This window comes from Chiloscyllium plagiosum, chromosome 4 (genome assembly GCF_004010195.1).
Source record: "Chiloscyllium plagiosum isolate BGI_BamShark_2017 chromosome 4, ASM401019v2, whole genome shotgun sequence".
Lineage (NCBI taxonomy): Eukaryota > Metazoa > Chordata > Chondrichthyes > Orectolobiformes > Hemiscylliidae > Chiloscyllium > Chiloscyllium plagiosum.
The window spans coordinates 41,716,023-41,738,810 of NC_057713.1; the positions used below are offsets into that span (position 1 = coordinate 41,716,023).

The 22,788-nt window shown below is 40.9% G+C and overlaps 1 protein-coding gene across 1 annotated transcript in view; it reads right to left on the reverse strand.

The window, feature by feature from the left end:
• tmem67 (transmembrane protein 67) overlaps positions 1-22,788 on the reverse strand; it is a 195,947-nt gene that overhangs the window by 78,286 nt on the left and 94,873 nt on the right. Inside the window, exons 14-15 of the mRNA XM_043688078.1 lie at positions 22,475-22,580; positions 2,104-2,160 (exon numbers count right to left, since the gene is read on the reverse strand). Of these exons, the coding sequence (XP_043544013.1) occupies positions 2,104-2,160; positions 22,475-22,580 (163 nt within the window). The remainder of the gene's footprint in view (positions 1-2,103; positions 2,161-22,474; positions 22,581-22,788) is intronic.

The following is a 22,788-nucleotide window of genomic DNA, read 5'->3' on the forward strand; positions in this document are numbered from 1 at the left end:
ATGAATGGTGAAATGAAAATCAAACATAGCAATTTGATTTGGCCAGTTGTTAGGGATAGGAGGGTGTAACTTCAAGTGAGACAGGTACAGGAAGCCACAGGGTAGGAGCCTCAGCCTTTGCAATTGTCCAAAGAATTTGAGCTTTTTCACCTTGTTTGGATGAGAGGGAAGGCTGCAGGGTGCATGAACCAACTTTTTATTTATATATTGACTCGTGGGATATAGCTGTCAATAGTTGGTCAGAATTTATTGCCCGTCCCTAGTTGCCCTTGAGAATGCGGTGGTGATCTGCCTTCATAACCTGCTGCCATCCATGTGATTCACAATGTCCTTAGAGAAGAAATTCCACGATTTTGACCCAACAACACTGAAGGAACAGTCATATATTTCTAAATGAGGATGGTAAGTGGATTGGAGGGAAACCTCCAGTTGTTTTCAGGTATCTACTGCCTTTGCATTTGGTCGTGGTCGTGGACTTGGAAAATGCTGTCTAAGGATATTTGCTGTGTGCTGCTCATCGATGGTGGAGGGAGTGCAATACTTGTGGATGTAGTGCCAATCAAGCAGGCTGCTTTGTCCTGGTTGGTGTCAAGCTTCTTGAGTGTTGTTAGAGCTGCACTCAGCCAGGCAATAGTGAGTATTCTACCGCACTTATAACTTGTGCCTTGTAGATGGTGGACAAACCTTTGGGAGTCAGGAGGTGAGTAAGTCACTGCAGTATTCCTAGCCTCTAACCTGTTCTTGTAGTGATTGTATTTATATGGTGAGTCCAGTTGATTTTCTGGTCAATAGTAACCCCAGGATGTTGAGAGTGATGATAACACCATTGAATGTCAAGTTGAGATGGTTAGATTGTCTCTTATTCGAGATGGCCATTGCTTGGCATTTGTGTGGCATAATGTTAGTTGCCACTTGTCAGCTCAAACCTGGATATTGTCCAGATTTTGTTGCATTTGAACATGGACTGCTTCAGTATCTAAGGAGTCTTGAATGGTGCTGAACAATATGCAATCATCATCAAAATCCCTTCTGACCTTATGATGGCCTTAATTCCTAGGAACTCATAGGAATTAATCTGAGGAACTCCTGCAGAGATGACCTGGAGTTGAGATGGCATACCTCCAAAAACTACAACCATCTTCTTATGCATCAGGTATGACTCCAAATAGCAGAGAATTTGTCTCCTTAGTGTCAGTGATTTCAAATCCGCAGTAGTTTGCTTTTACCCAGTGATTTCAGTTTTGCTAGTGCTCCTTGATGCCACACTCGGTCAAATGCAGCCTTGATGTCAAGGACGGTCACCGCCGCCTCATCTATGGAATTTAGCTCTTTTGTCCACCTTTGAACCAAGGCTGTAATGAGGTCAGGATCTGAGCGGTTTCAGCGGAATCTAAACTAGGAGTAAATGAGCAGGTTGTTGCTAAGCAGGTGCTGTTTAATAGCACTGTTGATAACATCTTCCATCACATCACTGATGATTGAGAGTAGACAGGCGTGTCAGTAATTGGCGTGGTTGGATTTATCCTGTTTTTTGTGTGTAGGACATATTTAGCTCTGATAGTGGCTTTGTGGTACGTGAAGTCATTAAGGGGAGGGGGTGTGATGCAAAGAAGAATGTAATGGTAGCAGCGGACAGTATAATGAGAGAGATTCACACTGTTTTCTGAAGCAGAGAGTGAATCCTGATGGCTGAGTTGCCTATCTGACAGCATCTGTGGGCTCTGAAGATGAATTATATTAAACTTGGAAAGTTAATTCTGTCTTCCTGACAGTCCAGCTGAGTTTCTCCAGTTCGCTCTGTTTTAATCTCAAACTCTGGTAATTGGTTTATAATGGTAACCTGAGCTTTGAATCTGTTGGACAAACTTGTAGCTCACTTGTATTGTAAAGGTCATGTCTCATTCTGTTCCGCTTTCAGATTTTTTATTACTTCAATTATCTTCACTTTGAACACCTTGAAGTTAATTATTGTTAAGGTTCGTTGTGAACCATAAACAACTGCGGTTATCATGATTAAAGTTTCAGTGACAAGAACAAACTGTTGGTTACTAAGGCGAATCTTTAGTTGAAATAACAGAATAATTCTTTCAAACAGAAACCTACCTCTGTATTCTGATAAGCTGATGACAAGTCCATTTCATATTCAACTGAAAAAGATATCTGTTGGACATAAGGGAAAAAAAATCAAATAAAGCATCCAAAGTTTATTTCAAGCTAATTGTTCATTCCTTAAAAATCTAAGTAGCAAACGTAGATGCCAACTGTTGTGTTTGATGAGGACAATCAGAATTTTGGGAATAGGTATGTGCTAATTGACCAATATCAATGGCCTTAAGAAAATTTTAAGAAATAGGAGCGAGATTAGGACATTCAGTTCTCTGAGGTGTTCCACCAGAGTATAATTATGGTTATAACTGCATTTTCCCAGCCTCTCTCCATAAAACTTGGTTCACTTGCTGATCAATAATTTAAGACAGCCTGTACAATGACCCAGCCTCCATTGCAAACTGCAAAGAGAATTCCAAACACTGATGACCCTCTTAGAGAAAAAAAAATCCTCATCTCAATCATAAATGGGAGAACCCCTAATTTTAAACACTGCTCCTTTATTCAAGATTCCCCATGAAACATTTATTTAGCACCTACCCTGTCAAGGCACTGCAGAATCTTATTTTTTATTATTATGGTAAGTTCTCATTCTTCTAAATTCCAATATATTTAGGACAATCTGCAGATTTTTTCCTCATAGGACAACTCCTCCATCCCAGGAAACAGCCTAGGCAATCTTGTCTGAAATGCCTCCAATTTCAATATATCTCACCTTAACTGAAGTGATCAGAACTACACACAGTATTTTAGATGAGATCTAACCCAATACCCTGTATAGCTGTAGCTCGATTTATCAACTTTTAAACTCCATCCTCTTTTCAATAAAGGCGAATATTTCCTTTGCCTATTAGCTACTTTCTGTACTTGCATGCAGACCTTTTATGATTTGTGCATAATGACATCTAAGTTCCATTGCACTATAGCCAAAGTAGATAACCACATGTTTCAACATCGCATTCCATATGCCCTTTTTCTTTGCCCTCTCATTTAACCTATAATCATCTGTTCAGATATGTTTTGGGTTGAGTTGTATCAGAAATCGGCAGTGATTTTTCTCAAGTTTCAGAAAGTTTCTGTTTGAGGTGACGAGCAAGTTTTCACACACTATTATCACAAGCTCAACTCATTAACCACATCCCTATGGTACCTCACTTGTCCTAGACTGTCATTCATGATGGGCAAAAATTCTTGCCACCACTGGGATATACTAGGATCCCTGCACTGATGCCATCTTTCCACCCAAGCCATTCACTTGGTTAAGCATTAGCAATCCAGAGTTTCTTCCACTGTGGGTGTTTTCAAACAGCAACCAGAAGGTAATGTACATCAGAACGCAATGGTAGCACAACTTACACTTCATTGCATATATATCTGTGCATTCCTACAATGCTTCCAAGAAGCACATTTTGGTATTTTATTACATTAAAAGCATTATATAAAAACAAGACCCTATGTCTTATTTTAATTAGAGTGTATGAATAAAGTGTGTTTATCTTCAAGCCTGATAGTTTGACCAAATCAAATTGCATCTGGATTGCAATGCCTAGCACTTGCCTTTAAAATAAGAAAATGTTAGGGTCTGGGTGATCTCCTTGATGTGGTGTGAAGGGGTTTGGTCCGGTCCATAACAAATTGGGGGCTCTTGTTGGGATCAAAATTTGTAATTCCAGGTTGGGTTTACGATTATTGGATTCAAAAGCAGTGAGTGGCATATGTTGGTCCTTTTTTTAATTTCAGATGTCACATTCACTTAGTTTAAACAGGGTGTGCCTTGTGTAATAATGGCTCTTTCAGTCGCTAAGAGTTTTCTGTGTGTAGACAAGTCACTTTGCGTGTTTTACAGAAAGTGAGCAAGGCAAAACTTTCAGCATTTGCAAACAAGTTTTAGTTGGACTTACCTCTATGTGTGGAGAAAGGGATAATAATTGTGGTAATAGCACATCATTTACAATTGCCAGCAATCAGAATCATTGGAGATTGCTAAAATTCAATTGAATATGAAGCTGCTTGAATTAGAGGCAATGACGAGGGACAAAATAAAAATGGCCCTGGCAGACCAAAAAGACAGAGAAAAGAAAATGAAACCATTTGAATTATGATTAAAAGCAGAGGAAAAAGAAAAGGAAGGGATGGCCGAGCAGAAGAAAGGGAGAAAGAGAGAGCTTTTGAGCTTCAGAAGTTGGAGCTGAAAACTCAAAGTCAACTTAAAATGATGGAGGTGGGGATAAGAAGTAGGAATACTGATGAAAACAGTGACAGAGAGCAATCCCATTGTAGCCTAGTGTGTCCAAGCATTGCTTAAGGTTGATGAGAAGGATGTAGAAGACATTTTCATTTCATTTTATTTGAGAAAGTGGCTAAACAAATAAAATAAGACAAAGGGTGCATATGTAAGGTTTAGGAGGCTGGGAACTGACAAAGTCCTTCAAGTGCATAAGGAAAATAGGAAATAACTTAAGGAAGGAATTAAAAGGGCTAAAAGGGGTCATGAAAAGTCGTTAGCAAACAGGATTATGGAGAATCTCAAGGCTTTTTATACATATACAAAAAACAAGAGGGTAGCCAGGGAAAGGGTTAGCCCACTCAAGAACAAAGGAAGGAATGTATGTGCAGAGCCCGAAGAGATAGGTGAGGTCTTAGAATATACTTTGTATCAGTATTCACGAAAGAGAAGGAATTTGTGGAGGCTGATCTCAAGGAAGGGAGTGTTGAATTTCTAAGCCAAGTTGCTGTTAAGAAGGAAGTGGCATTCTGCGTCTCAAAATGACTAAGATAGGTAGGCTCCAGGGTCATAATGGCATCTCTCCCAGAATATTGATGGAGGCAAGAGAATAAATTGCTGGAACATTGATGGACAGCTTTATTCTTTGGCACAGATGTGATCCCAGAAGACTACAGAATATCCAATGTTGTCCCATTGTTTAAAAAGAGTTATAGAAATAATCCAGGAAATTACAGGCCTGTGAGCCTCACATTACTGTTAGGGAAATTATTGGAAAAGATTCTCAGGAACAAGATCTATTAGCACTTAGAAGCAAATGGACTGATTAGTGATAAACAACATGGTTTTGTGCTGGGGTGGTCGTGCCTCCCTAACTTGATCATGTTTTTTGAGGACGTGACAAAGTTGATTGATGAGACAAAAGCAGTTGATGTTATCTCCACAGACATCAGTAAAGCCTTTGAAAAGGTCCCTCGTGGCAGATTGATACAAAAAGTGAAGTCACATGGTATCAGGGTGAGCTGGCAAGATGGATACAGAACTGGCTTAGTAATAGGAGACAGAGGGTATCGGTGGAATGATGCTTTTCGGAATTAAGGGTTGTGACTAGTAGTGTTCCACAAGGATCAGTATTGGGACTTCTGCTGTTCATGATCTACATAAATGATTTGGAGAAAAATGTAGCTGGTCTATTTAGTAAATTTGCAAATGATACAAAGATTGGTGGAGTTGGGGATAGTGAGGAGGATTGTCTGAGGATACAGCAGTTGGGGACAAGGACAGAAAAATGGCAGATGGAGTTTAATCCAGACAAGTACAGATGGAAATTATACAGTGAATGGCAGAACCCTTAGGAGGATTGACATGCAGAGAGATCTGGGTGTGCAAGTCCACAGATCACTGAAGATGGCAGCACAGGTAGGTAAGGTAGTAAAATAGATTTAAGGCATGCTTGCCTTCATCGGAAGGGGCATTGAGTATAAGGATAGACAAGTTATGCTGCAGTTTTGTAGAACTTCAGTTCGGCCACATTTGGAATATTGCATACATCTCTGGTCACCATACTACCAGAAGGCTGTGCATGCTTTGGACAAGGTATAGAAAAGGTTTACCAGGATGTTGCCTAGTATGCAGGATTTTAGCTATGAAGGAAAGTTGGATTGACTGGGTTTGTTTCATTGGAACGCAGGAGATTGAGGGGTGACCTGATTGAAGTTTATAAGATTATGAATGGCATGGATAGAGTGATGATGTGGAGGTACAGGTGTTGGACTGGAGTGGACAAAGTTAAAAACCACACAACACCAGGTTATAGTCCAACAGATTTATTTGGAAGTACAAGCTTTCAGAGCTCTGCTCTTTGCCAGAATAGATTGGAAAGTATGAGGCTTTTTTCAATTACTAGGGAGGGGTCAAATACTAGGGAGCACAGTTTCAAGGTGTGAGGGGGAATGGAAAAGAGGAAAGCTTTTTCACAGAAAGGATGGTGATTGTCTGCAGTACACTGCCAGGGTAGGTGTTGAAAGCAGACACAATAGCACCATTTAAGAAGCACCTGGATCAATACATGAATAGGAAGGGAATAGAGAGATACGGATCCTGTAGGTGAAGACGCTTTCAATATGGAAGGGCAAAATGTATTGGTGCAGACTTGGAGGGTTGAAAGGCTTGTTCTTGTGTTGTGTTGTTCTTTATAGATCTAGTGAGATATTTGCATCACTATTAGAGAAGGTATCTGGGGATTATGGTGAGGTGAAATTATCATTGTAAGTGCATATGAGCTAGAACCAGAAGTCTACAGACAACATTTTAGGAATCTAAGAAGGAACCATGGTCAAACCTACATTGCGTTTGAAAGGATTAAACAAAGTAATTTTGATAGGTGAATAAGGGCATTGAAAATAAATGAGACATATGACACTTGTAAAAAGATTATTATTTTGAAGGAGTTCAAAAGTCTTTTCCTGAAAGAGTAAGAACTCATGTTGAAGGGCACAGAGTTAAGACTGTGACAATAGCAGCAGAAATGCCAGATGATTATGTGTTGGTTCATAAATCAAAGTTCAGCTTCAGACTCAATTTCAATCTGTGAGGGATAGAAATTGGGAAAAAGAGAAATCCTCAGGTGTTAAGGGAAAGGAGATCTCATTGACGACAGTAAAGATGGGTTTACCATAAGGTAAAAAGGAATCCCATGATGGGGAAAGAGAAGTAAAAATGGTCAGGTGTTTTCACTGTAATAAAGTGGACCAAATTAAGCCACTATGTTTATATTAGCAAGAAAGCGAGGGAGAACTTCCAAGTCTGAACTATTCCACAAGGTAGAACTGTGTGATGTTTTACATCCAGCTGAGAATGAAAGAAACCTAGTATTAGGTAAAAACAATGACTGCAGATGCTGGAAACCAGATTCTGGATTAGTGGTGCTGGAAGAACACAGCAGTTCAGGCAGCATCCAAGGACCAGTAAAATCGATGTTTCGGGCAAAAGCCCTTCATCAGGAATAAAGGCAGAGAGCCTGAAGCGTGGAGAGATAAGCTAGAGGAGGGTGGGGGTGGGGAGAAAATAGCATAGAGTACAATAGGTGAGTGGGGGAGNNGGGACAGTGCTGAGCTAGAAGTTTGGAACTAGGGTGAGGTGGGGGAAGGGGAAATGAGGAAACTGTTGAAGTCCACATTGATGCCCTGGGGTTGAAGTGTTCTGAGGCGGAAGATGAAGCGTTCTTCCTCCAGGCGTCTGGTGGTGAGGGAGCAGCGGTGAAGGAGGCCCAGGACCTCCATGTCCTCGGCAGAGTCGGAGGGGGAGTTGAAATGTTGGGCCACGGGGTGGTGTGGTTGATTGGTGCGGGTGTCCCGGAGATGTTCCCTAAAGCGCTCTGATAGGAGGCGTCCAGTCTCCCCAATGTAGAGGAGATGCCTCCTAGCAGAGTGCTAGGACAAGTTGGACCGAAGGGCCTGTTTCTGTGCTGTACATCTCTATGACTCTATCACAGATATGGGAACTGAAAATGTGTTGCTGGAAAAGCGCAGCAGGTCAGGCAGCATCCAAGGAGCAGGAGAATCGACGTTTCGGGCATGAGCCCTTCTTCAGGAAAGTGTGTCCAGCAGGCTAAGATAAAAGGTAGGGAGGAGGGACTTGGGGGAGGGGTGTTGGAAATGCAATAGGTGGAAGGAGGTCAAGGTGAGGGTGATAGGCTGGAGTGGGGATGGGGGCAGAGAGGTCAGGAAGAAGATTGCAGGTTAGGAAGGCGGTGCTGAGTTCGAGGGATTTGACTGAGACAAGGTGGGGGGAGGGGAAATGAGGAAACGGAGAACCCAGATGGCCTCCTTCTTCAAGTACAACCCAGATGGCCTCCTTCTTCAATCCCAATTCCTTCGTCTCCACCGCATTTGCTCTCAGGAGGACCAGTTCCAATACCGTACAACCCAGATGGCCTCCTTCTTCAAAGACCGTCCCAATTCCTTCGTCTCCGCCGCATTTGCTCCCAGGAGGACCAGTTCCAATACCGTACAACCCAGATGGCCTCCTTCTTCAAAGACCGCATCGCCGACAGATATGAGAAAACAAGATAAGCTAGTGAGCTTTGTTTAAGTGGTAAAAGGTAACACAGTTGAAACTAAAAAGCTAATAAAGAACATACAACATGATCAGGGGTTGGTTGAGAAGAATTTATTTGCTTGGGTAAGGATACAAGGATAAGTAGGTAGAGAAACTAAAATTTTAAAATATACAGAAGGAAGTGAGTTTTTGATGGGGTAGGAGATGAAAAGATGTGTAATTCGGAAGGAGAATCTGGTGAAAATTAACGAAGTGGTGATAGGAGTAATAAGAGAAAGTCTCGGTTCCACAATGTAGCTTATCCTTGGTAATGATACAGGTGGATCACAGGTGAGAGTGATCCCTGCTGTGATTGACAAGCCAGTGAAAACTCAGGCAAATGAAATTTTACAGGAAGTATATGCTGGAATTATTCCTCACTGTGTAGTAACAAGATCACAAAGCCACAGGAGGAGCAGAAAGGAGGAGAAATCCAGGAATTAAGATAATGAAGTTGAAGTACAGTTTTCAGAGATCATGTTTGATGAAAAAATGTTGAGGAAAAAACAAGTACTAATTGGATGTTTTTAGTTCAGAGAAATTAACTGAATTACAACATAAAGATAAGATTAAAAAAAACTAAAGCAGTTCTATCAAAAAGCATACACAGAAAAATAATTTGAGTGTACCCCAGAATGTCACTATCTCAAATATATCCTAAAAAATGTCTTGATGAGGAAACAGAGACCATCACATATTCAGGCAGATGAAAAATGGGCAGAAGTTCATCAAGTTGTATTACCAGTAGGATATTGAAAGGAGATGTTATGGATAACACATGAATTAGGAGGTCATTTGGGAATAAGGAAAACTCAAGCCAAAATACAAAAACATTTTTATTGACCTGGACTGCATAAGGATGTGGTTGACTAATGCTTGACATGTCATATGCGTTAGGTATTTGGAAAACCTCAAGCAGTGATAAAACCAATGCTCTTAATACCAATTCCTGCAACTGAGGAACCTTTTACAAGAGTCATAATTGATTGCTTAGGACCGCTACTTAAAACAAAAAGTGAGAGTCAGTATTTGTTGACCATAATGGATATGTCTACTAGATTTCCAGAGACCATTCCATTACACAGAACCATGGCTAAAGGATTGTAGAAGAGTTAGTCAATTGTTTTTACCATATACAGACTGCCCACAGAGATGCAATTGGACCAAGGACTTAATTTTACATCAAAATTATTCAAGGAAGTTATGGATAGCATAGGAGTAAAACAATGCAAATCCAGTGCATACCATCCAGAATTGCAGGGAGCATTAGAACAGTGGCATCCAACTTTAAAAACTATGTTGCTGGCTTATGATCAAGACTATTCAGAGAATTGAGATAAAGAAAGTCCATTTGTATTTTTTGCAATTAGAGATGCACCTCACAAATCAACTAAATTCAGTCCATTCGAATTTGTTTTTGAGCATGAGGTGAGAGGACCACTAAAATTAATTAAAGAAAATTGGTGAATTTCAGTTCAGAGACCACATTTGTGGACTATGTGTCAAATTTTATGGAGAGATAAAATACAGCTGGCAAGTTGACTAGACAGTATTTAAAAGTAGGTGGAAATGGTTACTGCAGATGCTGGAGATTAGAGTCAAGATTAGAGTGGTGCTGGAAAAACATAGCAGATCTGGCAGCATCCGAGGAGCAGGAAAATCGACATTTTGGGCAAAAGCCATTCATCAGGAGCAATTAAAATTGGAGCAGCATGTGATGAAAATGGAAGTCGACAAGCAAAAATAAAGTGTGTAATTTTGCCAGTGATGATAAAGTGTTAATTTTACTACCTATGTCAATGAATCTTAAAAGGTAAGGTTAAGTGGGCCTTATCAAATTGAGAGGAAATTGACTGAAGTGAATTATTTGATAAAAACACGAGATAGAAAGAAATCTATCATGTAAGTATGTCATGTAAGTATGCTCTAAAGGTATTTTGATTGGGAAGGAAAGCAAAAGGAGAATGTGTTACTGGTTACAACACAAAGTGAAGAACCAAGTTCAAAGGATTCTGAATTTGACATTCCTGAAATTAAATTCAACACTGAGAAAGTTCTCAAAAATTGTGACAAATATTGAATTACCTTTCAGAGTAAAATTGAAATGACCTGAAAGAGTTATTACAATCACATGGAAAGATTTGTAGGAATAAGCTGGCAAGTACAAATCTAATTACACATGATATTGAAATAGGAAACTGCTTTTCCAATTAAGCAATATGGTTACAGACTTAATCCTTTAAAGTTGGCACAAGTTCAAAAAGAGATTGATCACATTCTTGAAGACATTATAATTGAAGTGAGTTGCAGCTGATGGAGCTCACACATTGCAATAGTGCCAAAACTAGATGGTACACAATGATTATGTGTGGACTATTGCAAAGACAATGCAAAATCTGATTCATATGACTGCATTGAGAAGGTGAGACAAGCAACTTGTAATTCTCAGTTGGACTTACTCACAGGATACTGGCGGGTGCCTTTATCCGAAAAAGCGAAGGAAATTTTGGCTTTGGTGACACCGAGTACACTGTACCAGTTAAACTGTACCAGTCAAGAATGTGGTGTTGGAAAAGCACAGCAGGTCAAGCAGCATCCGAGGAGAAGGAAAATCAATGTTTTGAGCAAAAGCACTTCATCAGGAATGAGACTGGGAGTCTCGGGGGTGGTGAGATAATTGGGAGGGGGATGGGTGTGGATCTGACAAGGGAGTCGCGGAGGGAGTGGTTTTTATGGAAAGCGGATAGGGGAGGGGAGGGAAATATATCTCTCGTTGTGGGGTTCGTTTGCAGATGGCAGAAATGGCAGAGGATGATGTGATGTATACGGAGGTTGTTGGGGTGGAAGGTGATCACCGGGGGGGATCTGTACTTATTGTGGTTGGAGGGGTTGGGGTTCGAGGGTGGAGGCGCGGGAAGTGGCTGAGATGCGCTGGGTGGCATCATCAACCACGAGGGAGGGGAAACTGCAGTCTTTAAAGATGGAGGCCATCTGGTATGTTCTGTGGTGTAACTGGTCCTCCTGGCAGGAGATGCAGTGGAGGTGGAAGAATTGGGAATAAGGGATAGCATTTTTTATGTGAGGCAGGGTGGGAGGAGGTGTAATCCATGTAACTGTGGGAGTCGGTGGATTTGTAGAAAATATCAGTGTTGAGTTGGTCACCGTTGATGGAGACGGAGAGGTCCAGGAAGGGGATGGAGGTGTCTGAGATGGTCCAGGTGAATTTAAGGTCGGGGTGGAATGAGTTGGTGAAGTTGATGAAGTGGTTAACCACCTCGTGGGAGCACGAGGTGGTGCTGATGCAGTCATCAAAGTAGCGGAGGAAAAGGTGGGGAGTGGTGGTGGTGTAACTGCGGGGAACAAATCTCATGCCCTATCCAGGTGGGACTTGAATCTACAATCCCTGGCTTAGGCAGCCAGCTCCTTATCCATTGGGCCACTGGGGCCTCACTAGAGCTGCCTCCGCTGCATTTGTTGACGGGAGAACCAGTTCCACCACAGAACACACCAGATGGCCTCCTTCTTTAAAGACCACAATTTCCCCTCCCACTTGGTTGATGATGCCCTCCAGTGCATCTCATCCACTTCCCGCCCTTGAACCTCACCCCCTCCAACCGCAGCAAGGACAGAAAACCCTTTGTCCTCATCTTCCATCCCACCAACCTCCAAATACATTGCATCATCCTCCGCCATTTCTGCCACCGACAAATGGGTCCCACCACCAGAGATATATTTCCCTCTCCACCCCATCCGCTTTCCGCAAAGACCACTCCCTCCGCAACTACCTCATCAGGTCCATGCCCCCCAACAACCCATCTTCCCCTCCCAGCACCTTCTCCTGCCACTGCAGGAATTGCAAAACCTGTGTCTACACCTCCCCCCTCACTTCCATCCAAAGCCCCAAAGAAGCTTTCCCCATCCATCAAAGTTTCACCTGCACTTCCACATATGCCATTTACTGTATCCGTTACTCCCGATGCGGTCTCCTCTACACTGGGGAAACAGGACATTTACTTGCAGAGCACTTCAGAGAACACCTCTGGGACACCCGTACCAATCAACCCCACCGCCACGTGGCTGAACACTTCAACTCCCTCTCCCCATCTGCCAAGGACATGCAGGTCCTGGGCCTCCTCTATCGCCACTCCCTTACTACTCGACGCTTGGAGGAAGAATGCCTCATATTCTGCCTCGGGACCCTCCAACCCCAGGGTATCAATGTGGGTTTCACTAGTTTCCTTATTTCCCCTCCCCTCCTTATCCCAGTTCCAACCTTCCAGCGCAGCACTGCCCTCATGACCTGTCCATCTTTCTTTCCACCTTTCCACTCCACACTCCCCTCTGACCAATCACCATTACCCCCACCTCCATTCACCTATTGCACTCTCAGCTATCTTCTCCCCAGCCCCACCTCCCTCTCATTTATCTCTCCACACCCGAATGCTCCCAGCCTCATTCCTGATGAGCTTTTGCCCGAAACGTCAAGTTTTCTGCTCCTCAAATGCTGCCCGACTGATTGTGCCTTTCCAGCACCACACTCTTGACTCTAATCTCTCGCATCTGCAGTCCTCACTTTCACCTATACCAGTTCAAAGTCATTCCATTTGTTATAAAAATGCACCAGCCATATTTCAAAGACTAACCAAAAAGGTAATTTCACGGTTACCCAATTTTGTAGTGTATATCGATGATCTGGTGATTTTTAGTGCTCATGGAAGGAACATTTGCAGCATCTATCAGAATTGTTCGATCAACTTCAGGAGGTGGGCTTGGTGATAAAACTGGCTAAGAATTAATTTGCAAAAGCTCAATTCACACTCCTGGGCCATGTCATTGAACATGGTCAAATGGCTCCATGGGATATGAAAATCAAAGATTATTGGGAAGTTTCTCATACCACCGATAAAGAGGAAAGTATTATAATTCTTGGGATTGAATGATTTGGAAATGCCGGTGTTGGACTAGGGTGTTCAAAGTTAAAAATCACACAACACCAGGTTATAGTCCAACAGGTTTAATTGGAAGCCCACTAGCTTTCGGAGCGCCGCTCCTTTATCAGATGATTGTGGAGGACACAATTGTAAGGCACAGAATTCATAGCAAAACTTTTCAGTGTAATCTAACTGAAATTATACATTGAAAAATACCTTGATTGTCTGTTGAATCTTTCATCTGTTTGAATACCATGATAGTTTCACTTCTTTCATGTGTAAATCACAAAACTTCCTTTTTAAAGTTGCATTTTCAGGTTAACTGTAACAATTGGTGTTAGCTTGACAATACGTTGAAGGTATTAGCCCCCCTGTGATCTCTGTCTATGCCATGATGTTTAGATTGATTCTAATCTAAAAAGTGAGATACAGAGTTTTACATGAATTCATGCCGTTTTTGAGCAAAGTCCAATGTAACTCTGCAAGTACAAATTCACCCCACAAAATATATGTATATGTGTGCATGTGGGTCTTTGTTTGTGTGTGTGTGTGTCTGGGTTGGGGGGTTGTGAGTGTGAGAGAGTGTATATGTGTGGTATGTGAGTGTAGAGTGTCTTAAGTCTGTGAGGGGGTGCATGTGTGAGTGTAGGAGTGTGTGTGTGTCTGAGGTGGGGGGTTGTGAGTATCTGTGAGAGAGTGTATATGTGTGTACGTGAGTGTAGAGTGGTCTAAGTCTCTGAGAGGATGCATGTGTGAGTGTGGGAATGTGTGTGTCTGTAAGGGTGTGTGTGAGTGTCTGTGTGCATGTCTGTGTATATGTGTGTCCGTGAGTATATGTGTGTATAGGAGTGTTTGTTTGTGTGTGTGTAGTGCAATGGTGGTCACCTGTAGTGTGACATGAACCCAAGGTCCCAGGACGTCCCATCGTATCAGGCAATGGGACCCTGTGTGAGAATCTCTCCGGCTATGTTGAAGGCATCTTGAAACCTATTGTACAGGGGATCCCCAGCTTCTATCGTGACACTATGGATTTCTTACAGAAACTCAGCACCCATGGACCAGTCGAACCGGGAACAGTCCTCATCACGATGGATGTTTCAGCACCTGCATCCCCCACAATGATGGCATCGTGGCAACAGCCTCAGTACTCAACACCAACAACTGCCAATCTCCAAACACCATCCTACAACTCATCCACTTTATCCTCGATCACAACATCTTCACCTTTGACAACCAGTTCTTCATCCAGATACACGGAACAGCCATGGGGACCAAATTTGCACTCCAATATGCCAACTTCTTCATGCACTATTTTGAACAAAACTTCTTCTCTACGCAGGATCTCCAACCAACATTATACATCAGGTACATTGATGACATTTTCTTCCTCTGGACCCATGGCGAGTGATGGGTGATATCACACAGTGATATCAAAAGTTTCATCCCACCATCAAACTCACCATGGACTACTCTCAACCATCTGTCTCATTCTTGGACTCATGCATCTCCATCAAGGATGGACACCTCAGCATCACACTCTACCACAAACCCACAGACAACCTCACAATGCTACACTTCTCCAGCTTCCACCCAAAACATATTAAAACAGCCATCCCCTATGGACAAGCCCTATGCATACACCAGAACTGCTCAGATGAGGAGGAATGTGACGGGCACCTGGGAGTACTCAGGGATACCCTCATAAGAACAGGATACAATGCTCAACTCATCGACTGCCAGTTCCGATGTGCTACAACAGGGAACCGCAATGACCTCCTCAGGAGACAGACACGTGCTGCAACCGACAGGGTACCCTTCATTGTTCAGTACCTCCCAAGAGCTGAAAAACTGCGCCATGTTCATCGTGACTTGCAACACATTATCAAAGAGGATGAGCGCCTCGCCAATGCCTTCCCCACACCTCCACTGCTTGCCTTTAAACAACCATCAAAACGAAAACAGATCATTGTTCATAGCAAGCTGCCTGGCTTTCAGGACAACTCCATACAACCCTGTCACGGTAGGTGTTGCAAAACGTGTCAGAGTGTGGACATGGATACCCCCATTACACGTGAGGATACCTCCCACCATGTATGTGGCAGCTTCTCATGTGACTCAGCCAACATTGTCTATCTTATACCTTGCAGGCAAGGATGCCCTGAGGCATGGTACATTGGAGAAACTGAGCAAAGGCTACAGCAACGGATGAATGGGCACTACACAACAATCAACAGACAGGAGTGTTCCCTCCCAGTTGGGGAACACCTCAGCGGTCCAGGACATTCGATTTCGGACTTTCGGGCAACCAACCTCCAAGGCAGACTTTGGGACAGGCAGCAGTGAAAAGTGGCCGAGCAGAGGCTGATAGCTAAGTTCCATACCCTACACTCACACATGCACCCCCTCACAGACTTAAGACAGTCTACACTCACACACACACACACATATACACTCTCTCTCACACTCACAACCTCCCAACCCAGACAGACAGACAGACACACATGCACACATATACATATATTTTGTGGGGTGAATTTGTACTTGCAGAGTTACATTGGACTTTGCTCAAAAACGGCATGAATTCATGTAAAATTCTTATCTTACTTTTTAGATTAGAATCAATCTAAACATCATTGCATAGACAGAGAACACAGAGGGCTAACACCTTCAATGTATTGTCTAGCTAACACCAATTGTTACAGTTAACCTGAAAATGCAACTTTTTAAAAAAATGTTTTGTGATTTACACATGAAAGAAGTGAAACTATCATGGTATTCGAACAGATAAAAGATTTAACAGACAATCAAGGTATTTTTCAATGTATAATTTCAGTTACATCCCACTGTAAAGTTTTGCTATAAATTCTGTGCCTTACAATTGTGTCCCCCACAACCACTTGATGAAGGAGCGGCGCTCTGAAAGCTAGTGCTTCCAATTAAACCTGTTGGACTATAACCTGGTGTTGTGTGATTTTTAACTTGGGATTGAATGGTTTTTGTCGCAAGTTTATACCAACCTTTAGCAGTGTGGTTGCATCATTAACTGACTTGTTGAAGAAGTTCAGAAAATTTCAGTGGATGGAGGATTGTAAGAAGGCATTTGACAGCCTGAAACTGTGTTAACCATTGTCCCAGTGTTAGCCACACCTAATTATGTGAATCCATTTGAAATGGCTATTGATGCAAGTGATGTAGGTATCGGTGTTGTACTCTTGCAAGAAGATGACAAGAAGATAGAAAGAAGTACCAGCTATTTTTACAGAGAATTGAATAATCATCAACAGAAATATTCCAGAATTGAGAAGAAGACTTTGAGTTTGTGTTGGCGTTACATTTCAATAATTGTACATATTGATCATAACCCCTTACAGTTTCTGGAAATATTAAGGTTAAAAAATCCAGACTATGTAATGGAACTTATTATTGCAGCCATTCAATTTGGACACTATACATAATAAGAATATACAAATTAGGAGCAGGAGTAGGTCATCAGGTGCCACTAGCTTGCTCCCCCATTCAATAAGATCAAGGCTAATCATTTCTGTGGACTCAGCTCTACTTACTCACTCGCTCACCATAACTCTTAATTCCTTTACTGTTTAAAATATATATGCCTTAAAAACATTCAATAAGGTAGCCTCAGCTGCTTCACTGGGCAGGGAATTCTAAAGGTTCACAACCATTTGAGATAAGCTCCACCTCAGCTCTGTCCTAAATCCGCTCCCTCTACTTCTAGTTTCACCCGCCTGTGGAAACAATCTCTCTGCTTCTATCTTATCTATTCCAATCATAATTTTATACATTTCTATATGACCCTCATTCTTCTAAATTCCAATGAGTATAATGCCAGTCTCCTCAATCTCTCCTCATTAACCAACCCTCTCAACTCTGGAATCAATCTAGTGAACTTCCTCCTCACCCCCTCCAGTGCCAGTACATCCTCTTTCAAGTAAGGAGACCAAAACTGTACAGAATACACCAGGTGTCACGCTATACAGCTGCAGCATAACCTCCCTGTTTTTAAACTCCAGCCCTCTAGCAATGAAGGGCAATATTCCATTTGCTTTCTTAATCACCTGCTGCACTGCAAACCAACATTTTGAGATTCATGCACAGGAGTATCCAGGTCCCTCTGCACAGCAGCATGCTGCAATTTTTCTCCATTTAAACAATACTGCATTTTGCTGTTATTCTTACCAAAATGGATGACCTCATATTTACTAATATTGTACTCCATTATACACCAGACACCACTCACTTAACCTACCTATACGCTCTGCAAACTTTCAGTGTCCTCTGCTCACTTTGCTCTACAATTTATCTTAGTGTCATTTGCAAAATTTGACACACACTTGGTCCCCAACTCCAAATTATCTACGTAAATTGTGAACAATTGCGGTCCTAACACTAATCTGCAACCAGAAAAACCCATTTAATCCCACATTTTGCTTTCTGTCTGTTAATCGAACCTCAATCCATGCTAATACATTATCTGTCTTTGTTTTTTGCAGCAACCTTTTGTGCGACACCTTGTTGAATACCTTCTGGAAACCTAAATACATCAGATCCACCAGTTCCCTGTTGTCCACTGTACTTGTAATGTCCTCAAAGAATTACAGTAAAGTTAAGCATAATTTGTTTAACTAACTAGTTAAACATAACCTGCCTTTCACGAACCCATGCTGCATCTGTGGCCGAACGAGAAAACGTACTTGCCAATGTGCTGTTGTGAATTTGATGAAGGATAATGGAGACATTTGGTGGTAGGAAAAGATAGACTGAAATGGACAGTAGTAGTGAATGCTTAGAGTCAATGTAATATAAATATAGTGTACTAATAGCTTAAGATTAAAGTTATTAATAATGAAACTATCTTTGTATGTTGATGGTTATTTTTATTTAAGAGGGGATGTATGACAACACTATGGCCTTAAAAGGTGTATTTTGTCCTTTTTTTAATGAAGAGAGGTTGAGACAGAAGATTCAAGAAATCTGCTTCAAGCCAATAAAGTAAACACTCTGTGGCTTTGGTTTTTTTTTTGAAAGTTAGAACAATAGAAGCAGCCTGAATGGGTGGGGTCAAGCACCCACAGAACCAGGATTTCAGTTCAGCTTTCTGTAGCTGTTGAAATTGTGAAGGCCGCAACATCTCTCTCTCTCTTTGCTACAGCTAAACGTTTGGGTTCTCTTCCTGCTGCTGGAATTGCATGCGAGAAAATCTATGTTTATTGAATTTAACTTTGCAAAGGGTATTTAACTTTGCTTCTGGAATATTACTATACTGAAACAGTTAATGAGTAGTTTGTTATTTTGTAAGTACTTTGATAGAGTTACAGTTAAGCAATTCTTTAATTTTTATTTTATCTGTAGTGTATAAATAAAGCTGTTTTGCTTCAAACCTGATTGTTTTATCAATTGATGCAAACAAAATGCAATGTCTGGCACTTGCCTTTAAAATTAAAAACAAGTTAGGGTCTCAGTTATCTCCTTGACATGCTTTGAGCGGTTTTGGTCTGGTCTATAACATAGCTCCATAATAAAGCATTCACATCACTCACACATGACAACTTAACATACTCCTCCACACAGTGGACATAGAGCACTCTGACAATGAGGGCCACAGAATGGCTCTACATGATATTGGATCTTATTCCAATGAATACAGCAGCAGTAACATCGCAAAGAAACAGTAAAAGAACCTAAGTACTACATGAGTACCGAGACCTTGTACTCCCAGCCCCGCATCATCTAAGAAAAGCATAATTGTATATAAGAGTATACTGCAAAATACTTCCAGTTGTAGGTGAGACGTATCAGTTCCGTGCCTTGTACAGTCAATGAGATTTTGCATTAACTTTGTAGTTTGTGGCTACTGGTCCCACTTTTAAGGTCTCCTGTTATTATGACTATTCAAATACTACTTCAATCTGGTCATGATTGCTTATGGACACCATTTGCACCCCACTGCATTTTGACATGCATAATGCCATGATTATAAATAATTCCAATCTGTACTATGTAAGCAAATTTTGGCTTTTATATCAAAGGTAATGGCATATACACATAGAGAAATCTTCCTATAACTACATATGGCACTAGCCAGACAACACCCAGAATACTGTGAACAGTTTTGGTTTCACTATCTAAGAAAAGATATAATGGCATTGGAGTCATTCCAGAGAACATTTATTAGATTGATCTCAGGCATGAAAGGATTTTCTTACGAAAAGGAATTGAATAGAATGGGGTTGTACACATCACAGTTTTTCAGAATAAGAGGCAATCTATTGAAATATATAAGATTCCTAGAGCACTTGACAGGGTAGATATGGAAAGTTTGTTTCTATTTGTGGGAGAATAGGACCAGAGGGCATAATCTCAGAGTAAGGATTCGCCCATTTGAGATGGAGATGTTTGAATCGCTGGAATTCTTTACCATAGAATGCTGCAGAGTCTGGGTTGTTAAGGAGATTGAAGGCTGGGATAAATAGATTTTTAATCAGTAAGGGAATCAAGGATTATAGGGAAAAGTAGAAAAGTGGAGTCAAGGATTGCTAGATCACATTGAATGGTGAAGCAGACTTGACAGACTTACATGGCCTATTTCTGCCTCAATATCTTATGATCTTATTTTGCTATTTCTTCAGGGATGGTGATGATGGCATCTGGAGATGATTCTGAGTATGACAATGTTTGGCTGTTGCTTGACTAGTCTATCTCCCAACGTCTGGGACAAGTTCCCAGATGTTCGTACCATGAATTTTGCAGGCTCAATTGACTGGAATTGCTGATGTTGTTTTAATTCCATTGTTGTTGCCAGATGGTCTGCCTGATTTTATTCTTTAGAGTCATTTAAACAGTTTGACCACTAAGTCATTGCTAGGCCATTCAGAGGGCAGCTAAGAGTCAACCACATTGCTACACTTCTGGTGTGGGGTCAGTCAGATAAGCACAGCAGACTACCCTCCATAAAGGGCATGAATGAACCAGCTAGATATTTACAAATGGGTTCATGGCTATCTTTAGACTTCTAATTCCAGATTTTTTGAATTCTTATTCCACCATCTGCTGTCATGGGATCTGAAGCCTGAGCCAGGTCCTGTGAGCATTATGTGGGTCTCTGGATTACTAGTCCACTGGTAATATCACTATGCTATTGCCTACTGTGGTAGTTCAATATAAATGATCTTTGCACCACAATGTTTATAATTTTGAAGCAATGTCCCCTTTTTCTTTCCAATTTACTATGTCTTATTATTTATTTTGTTGATACAGCCATGATACTAAAGTATCAGTTCCAAACCTGTTCTTTTTGTATGAAAGCAGACCCAACTTCTCCAGCATCTCTTTATCTTAGATTATGATTAACATAGCATTCTTGGTAAGAATGCTCTGCTCCAAGCTTAAACATTTAATAAAATGTTTGCTCTACTCCATGGTTTCCCAGTGCAGTCCCTCTTATTGCCAGTCCTACCCATGGATCTGTGTATCATTATGCTCAAATTTCTCTCCTGGTTTTGCATTGTAGAAAACTATGAACTTGTTATTATAGTTTTTTTTACTAATACCTATTTCATTTACTATTACATATATTTACATTTATCCAAAATTGATGACATTACTAATGCAAGCCCAACTACCCGAAGTATCTAGTTCCTCCTTAGTTCGAACTCCTTATTCCCTATTGATTATTACACCCCTAATTTAATGCATTAACAAATTTGAAAAAGTTTGTTTCTGCCTTCACTTGCATGTTATCTATGCACGTTAAAAATAGTAACTGGGCTTGCATTAATTCAGAAGAAAGTGAGGACCGCAGATACTGGAGATCAGAATCAAAAAGTGTGGCACTGGAAAAACATGTCAGGTCAGGCAGCATCCGAGGAATAGGAGAATCGACGTTTTGGGTATAAATTCAATTCCAGGGTGTGATGATACTATGGCTTTAAGAGGTATATTTTATCCTGCTTTCTTTTTGAAGAGAGGTTTTAAGGCAGAGATACCGAGCTGTCTATTGAAATATCTTCAAGTAAACAGCTTGTGAGATCTTGGGATTTTATTTTTAAAGCAGGAATGACAGAAGCAGCCTGAATGAGTGGGACAAGCTCCCAAAAAAACAGGATTTTTTTTTAGTTTTTCAGCAGTTGTTGCTGGGTCTTGAAACTGGATGGAGACTGCAGTACATTTCTCCCTGCTACTGTCTCTCTCAGAGTTGTCTCTTGATGTTTTGTTTCCCTCCTGCTGCTGGAGTTGCATGTGAGACAACCTGTTCTTCAAACTTGCCTTTTACTAAGGGTGCATTTATAGGATGTTACTACATTGGAATAAATACTGTTTGGTAGGAAAATAATCTATCATTCTGTTAAGTTTTCCAATAGAGTTAAGTTATTCTAATTGCTTCTTTCTTTTGTTGTGTTTTAACTATTGTGAATTAATAAAGTTTTTTTTGCTTCAAGACTGGTAATTTGAACAATTGAATTGCATCTGGAATGAAACTATTGGCACTTGCCTTTAAAATAAGAAAAGGTTAGACTTCACGTTTTATTCTTAATGTATTTTGAGGGGGTCCAGTCTAGTCCATAAAAATAGACTTTGCTTTCTTCCAGTTAACTTTCTAACCATTTTAATACTTGATCTATGGTGTGCTTTTCAGCCTGTCAACCAGTCTTGTGTTTGATGCTTTATTCAATAATTTTACTGGAATCCAAATAAACAAAATTCTAAATTCCCTGTTCATAAGGTTCATTTACTCCTTAATAAGAACCAGGGATTTATCAAATAACCCTCCTCTTGTGCTGCTCTACATGGCTCATAATTCATGGTCACAAAAGTACATTTTATTTCATGGTTTGTTGTATATGAGAATACTTGAAAGAATTTGGTTGGTTATCTCCCTTGATAAGATCACTATTCTCAATGTCAGATTCAAATTAACATCGGAAAGGTAAAATGGATATCCTGAAGATTGCTTTTTGTGGGCAGCTTTCTCTGAGGTCAGTGGCAAATGATATCGTTTTGCTGCTGGCCACAAAAGTGTGCCACTATGAGAATCAGAGTCAATTTTGTTCATCTACACTTTGCTCTTTGAATATTTTGAAGTGGAAATTTTGCTTACTGAAACAGACTGTTGATCTGGATCTTGGATCTTAATACTTTTGTAGGAGACAATCAGAGTAGGAGGATAGATATTTCCTTGTACAGTGTTAGGCACAAGATTGACCCTGTAACAAGATGTCAATAAAGTTAAAATCCATTTGGATGTTTTCACAAATTCAGCTACAAATTATGATCTAATAAGAAATTATATCTACTGTTTTCTTTAAATTTAGTAAGTAAATTAGTTGACTAAAATTCTGATAGGCAGCATGTAGTGCTCCCATTTTACAGAAATGCTTAAATTTACGGCCTATCTTGGAGTTGGACTGGATC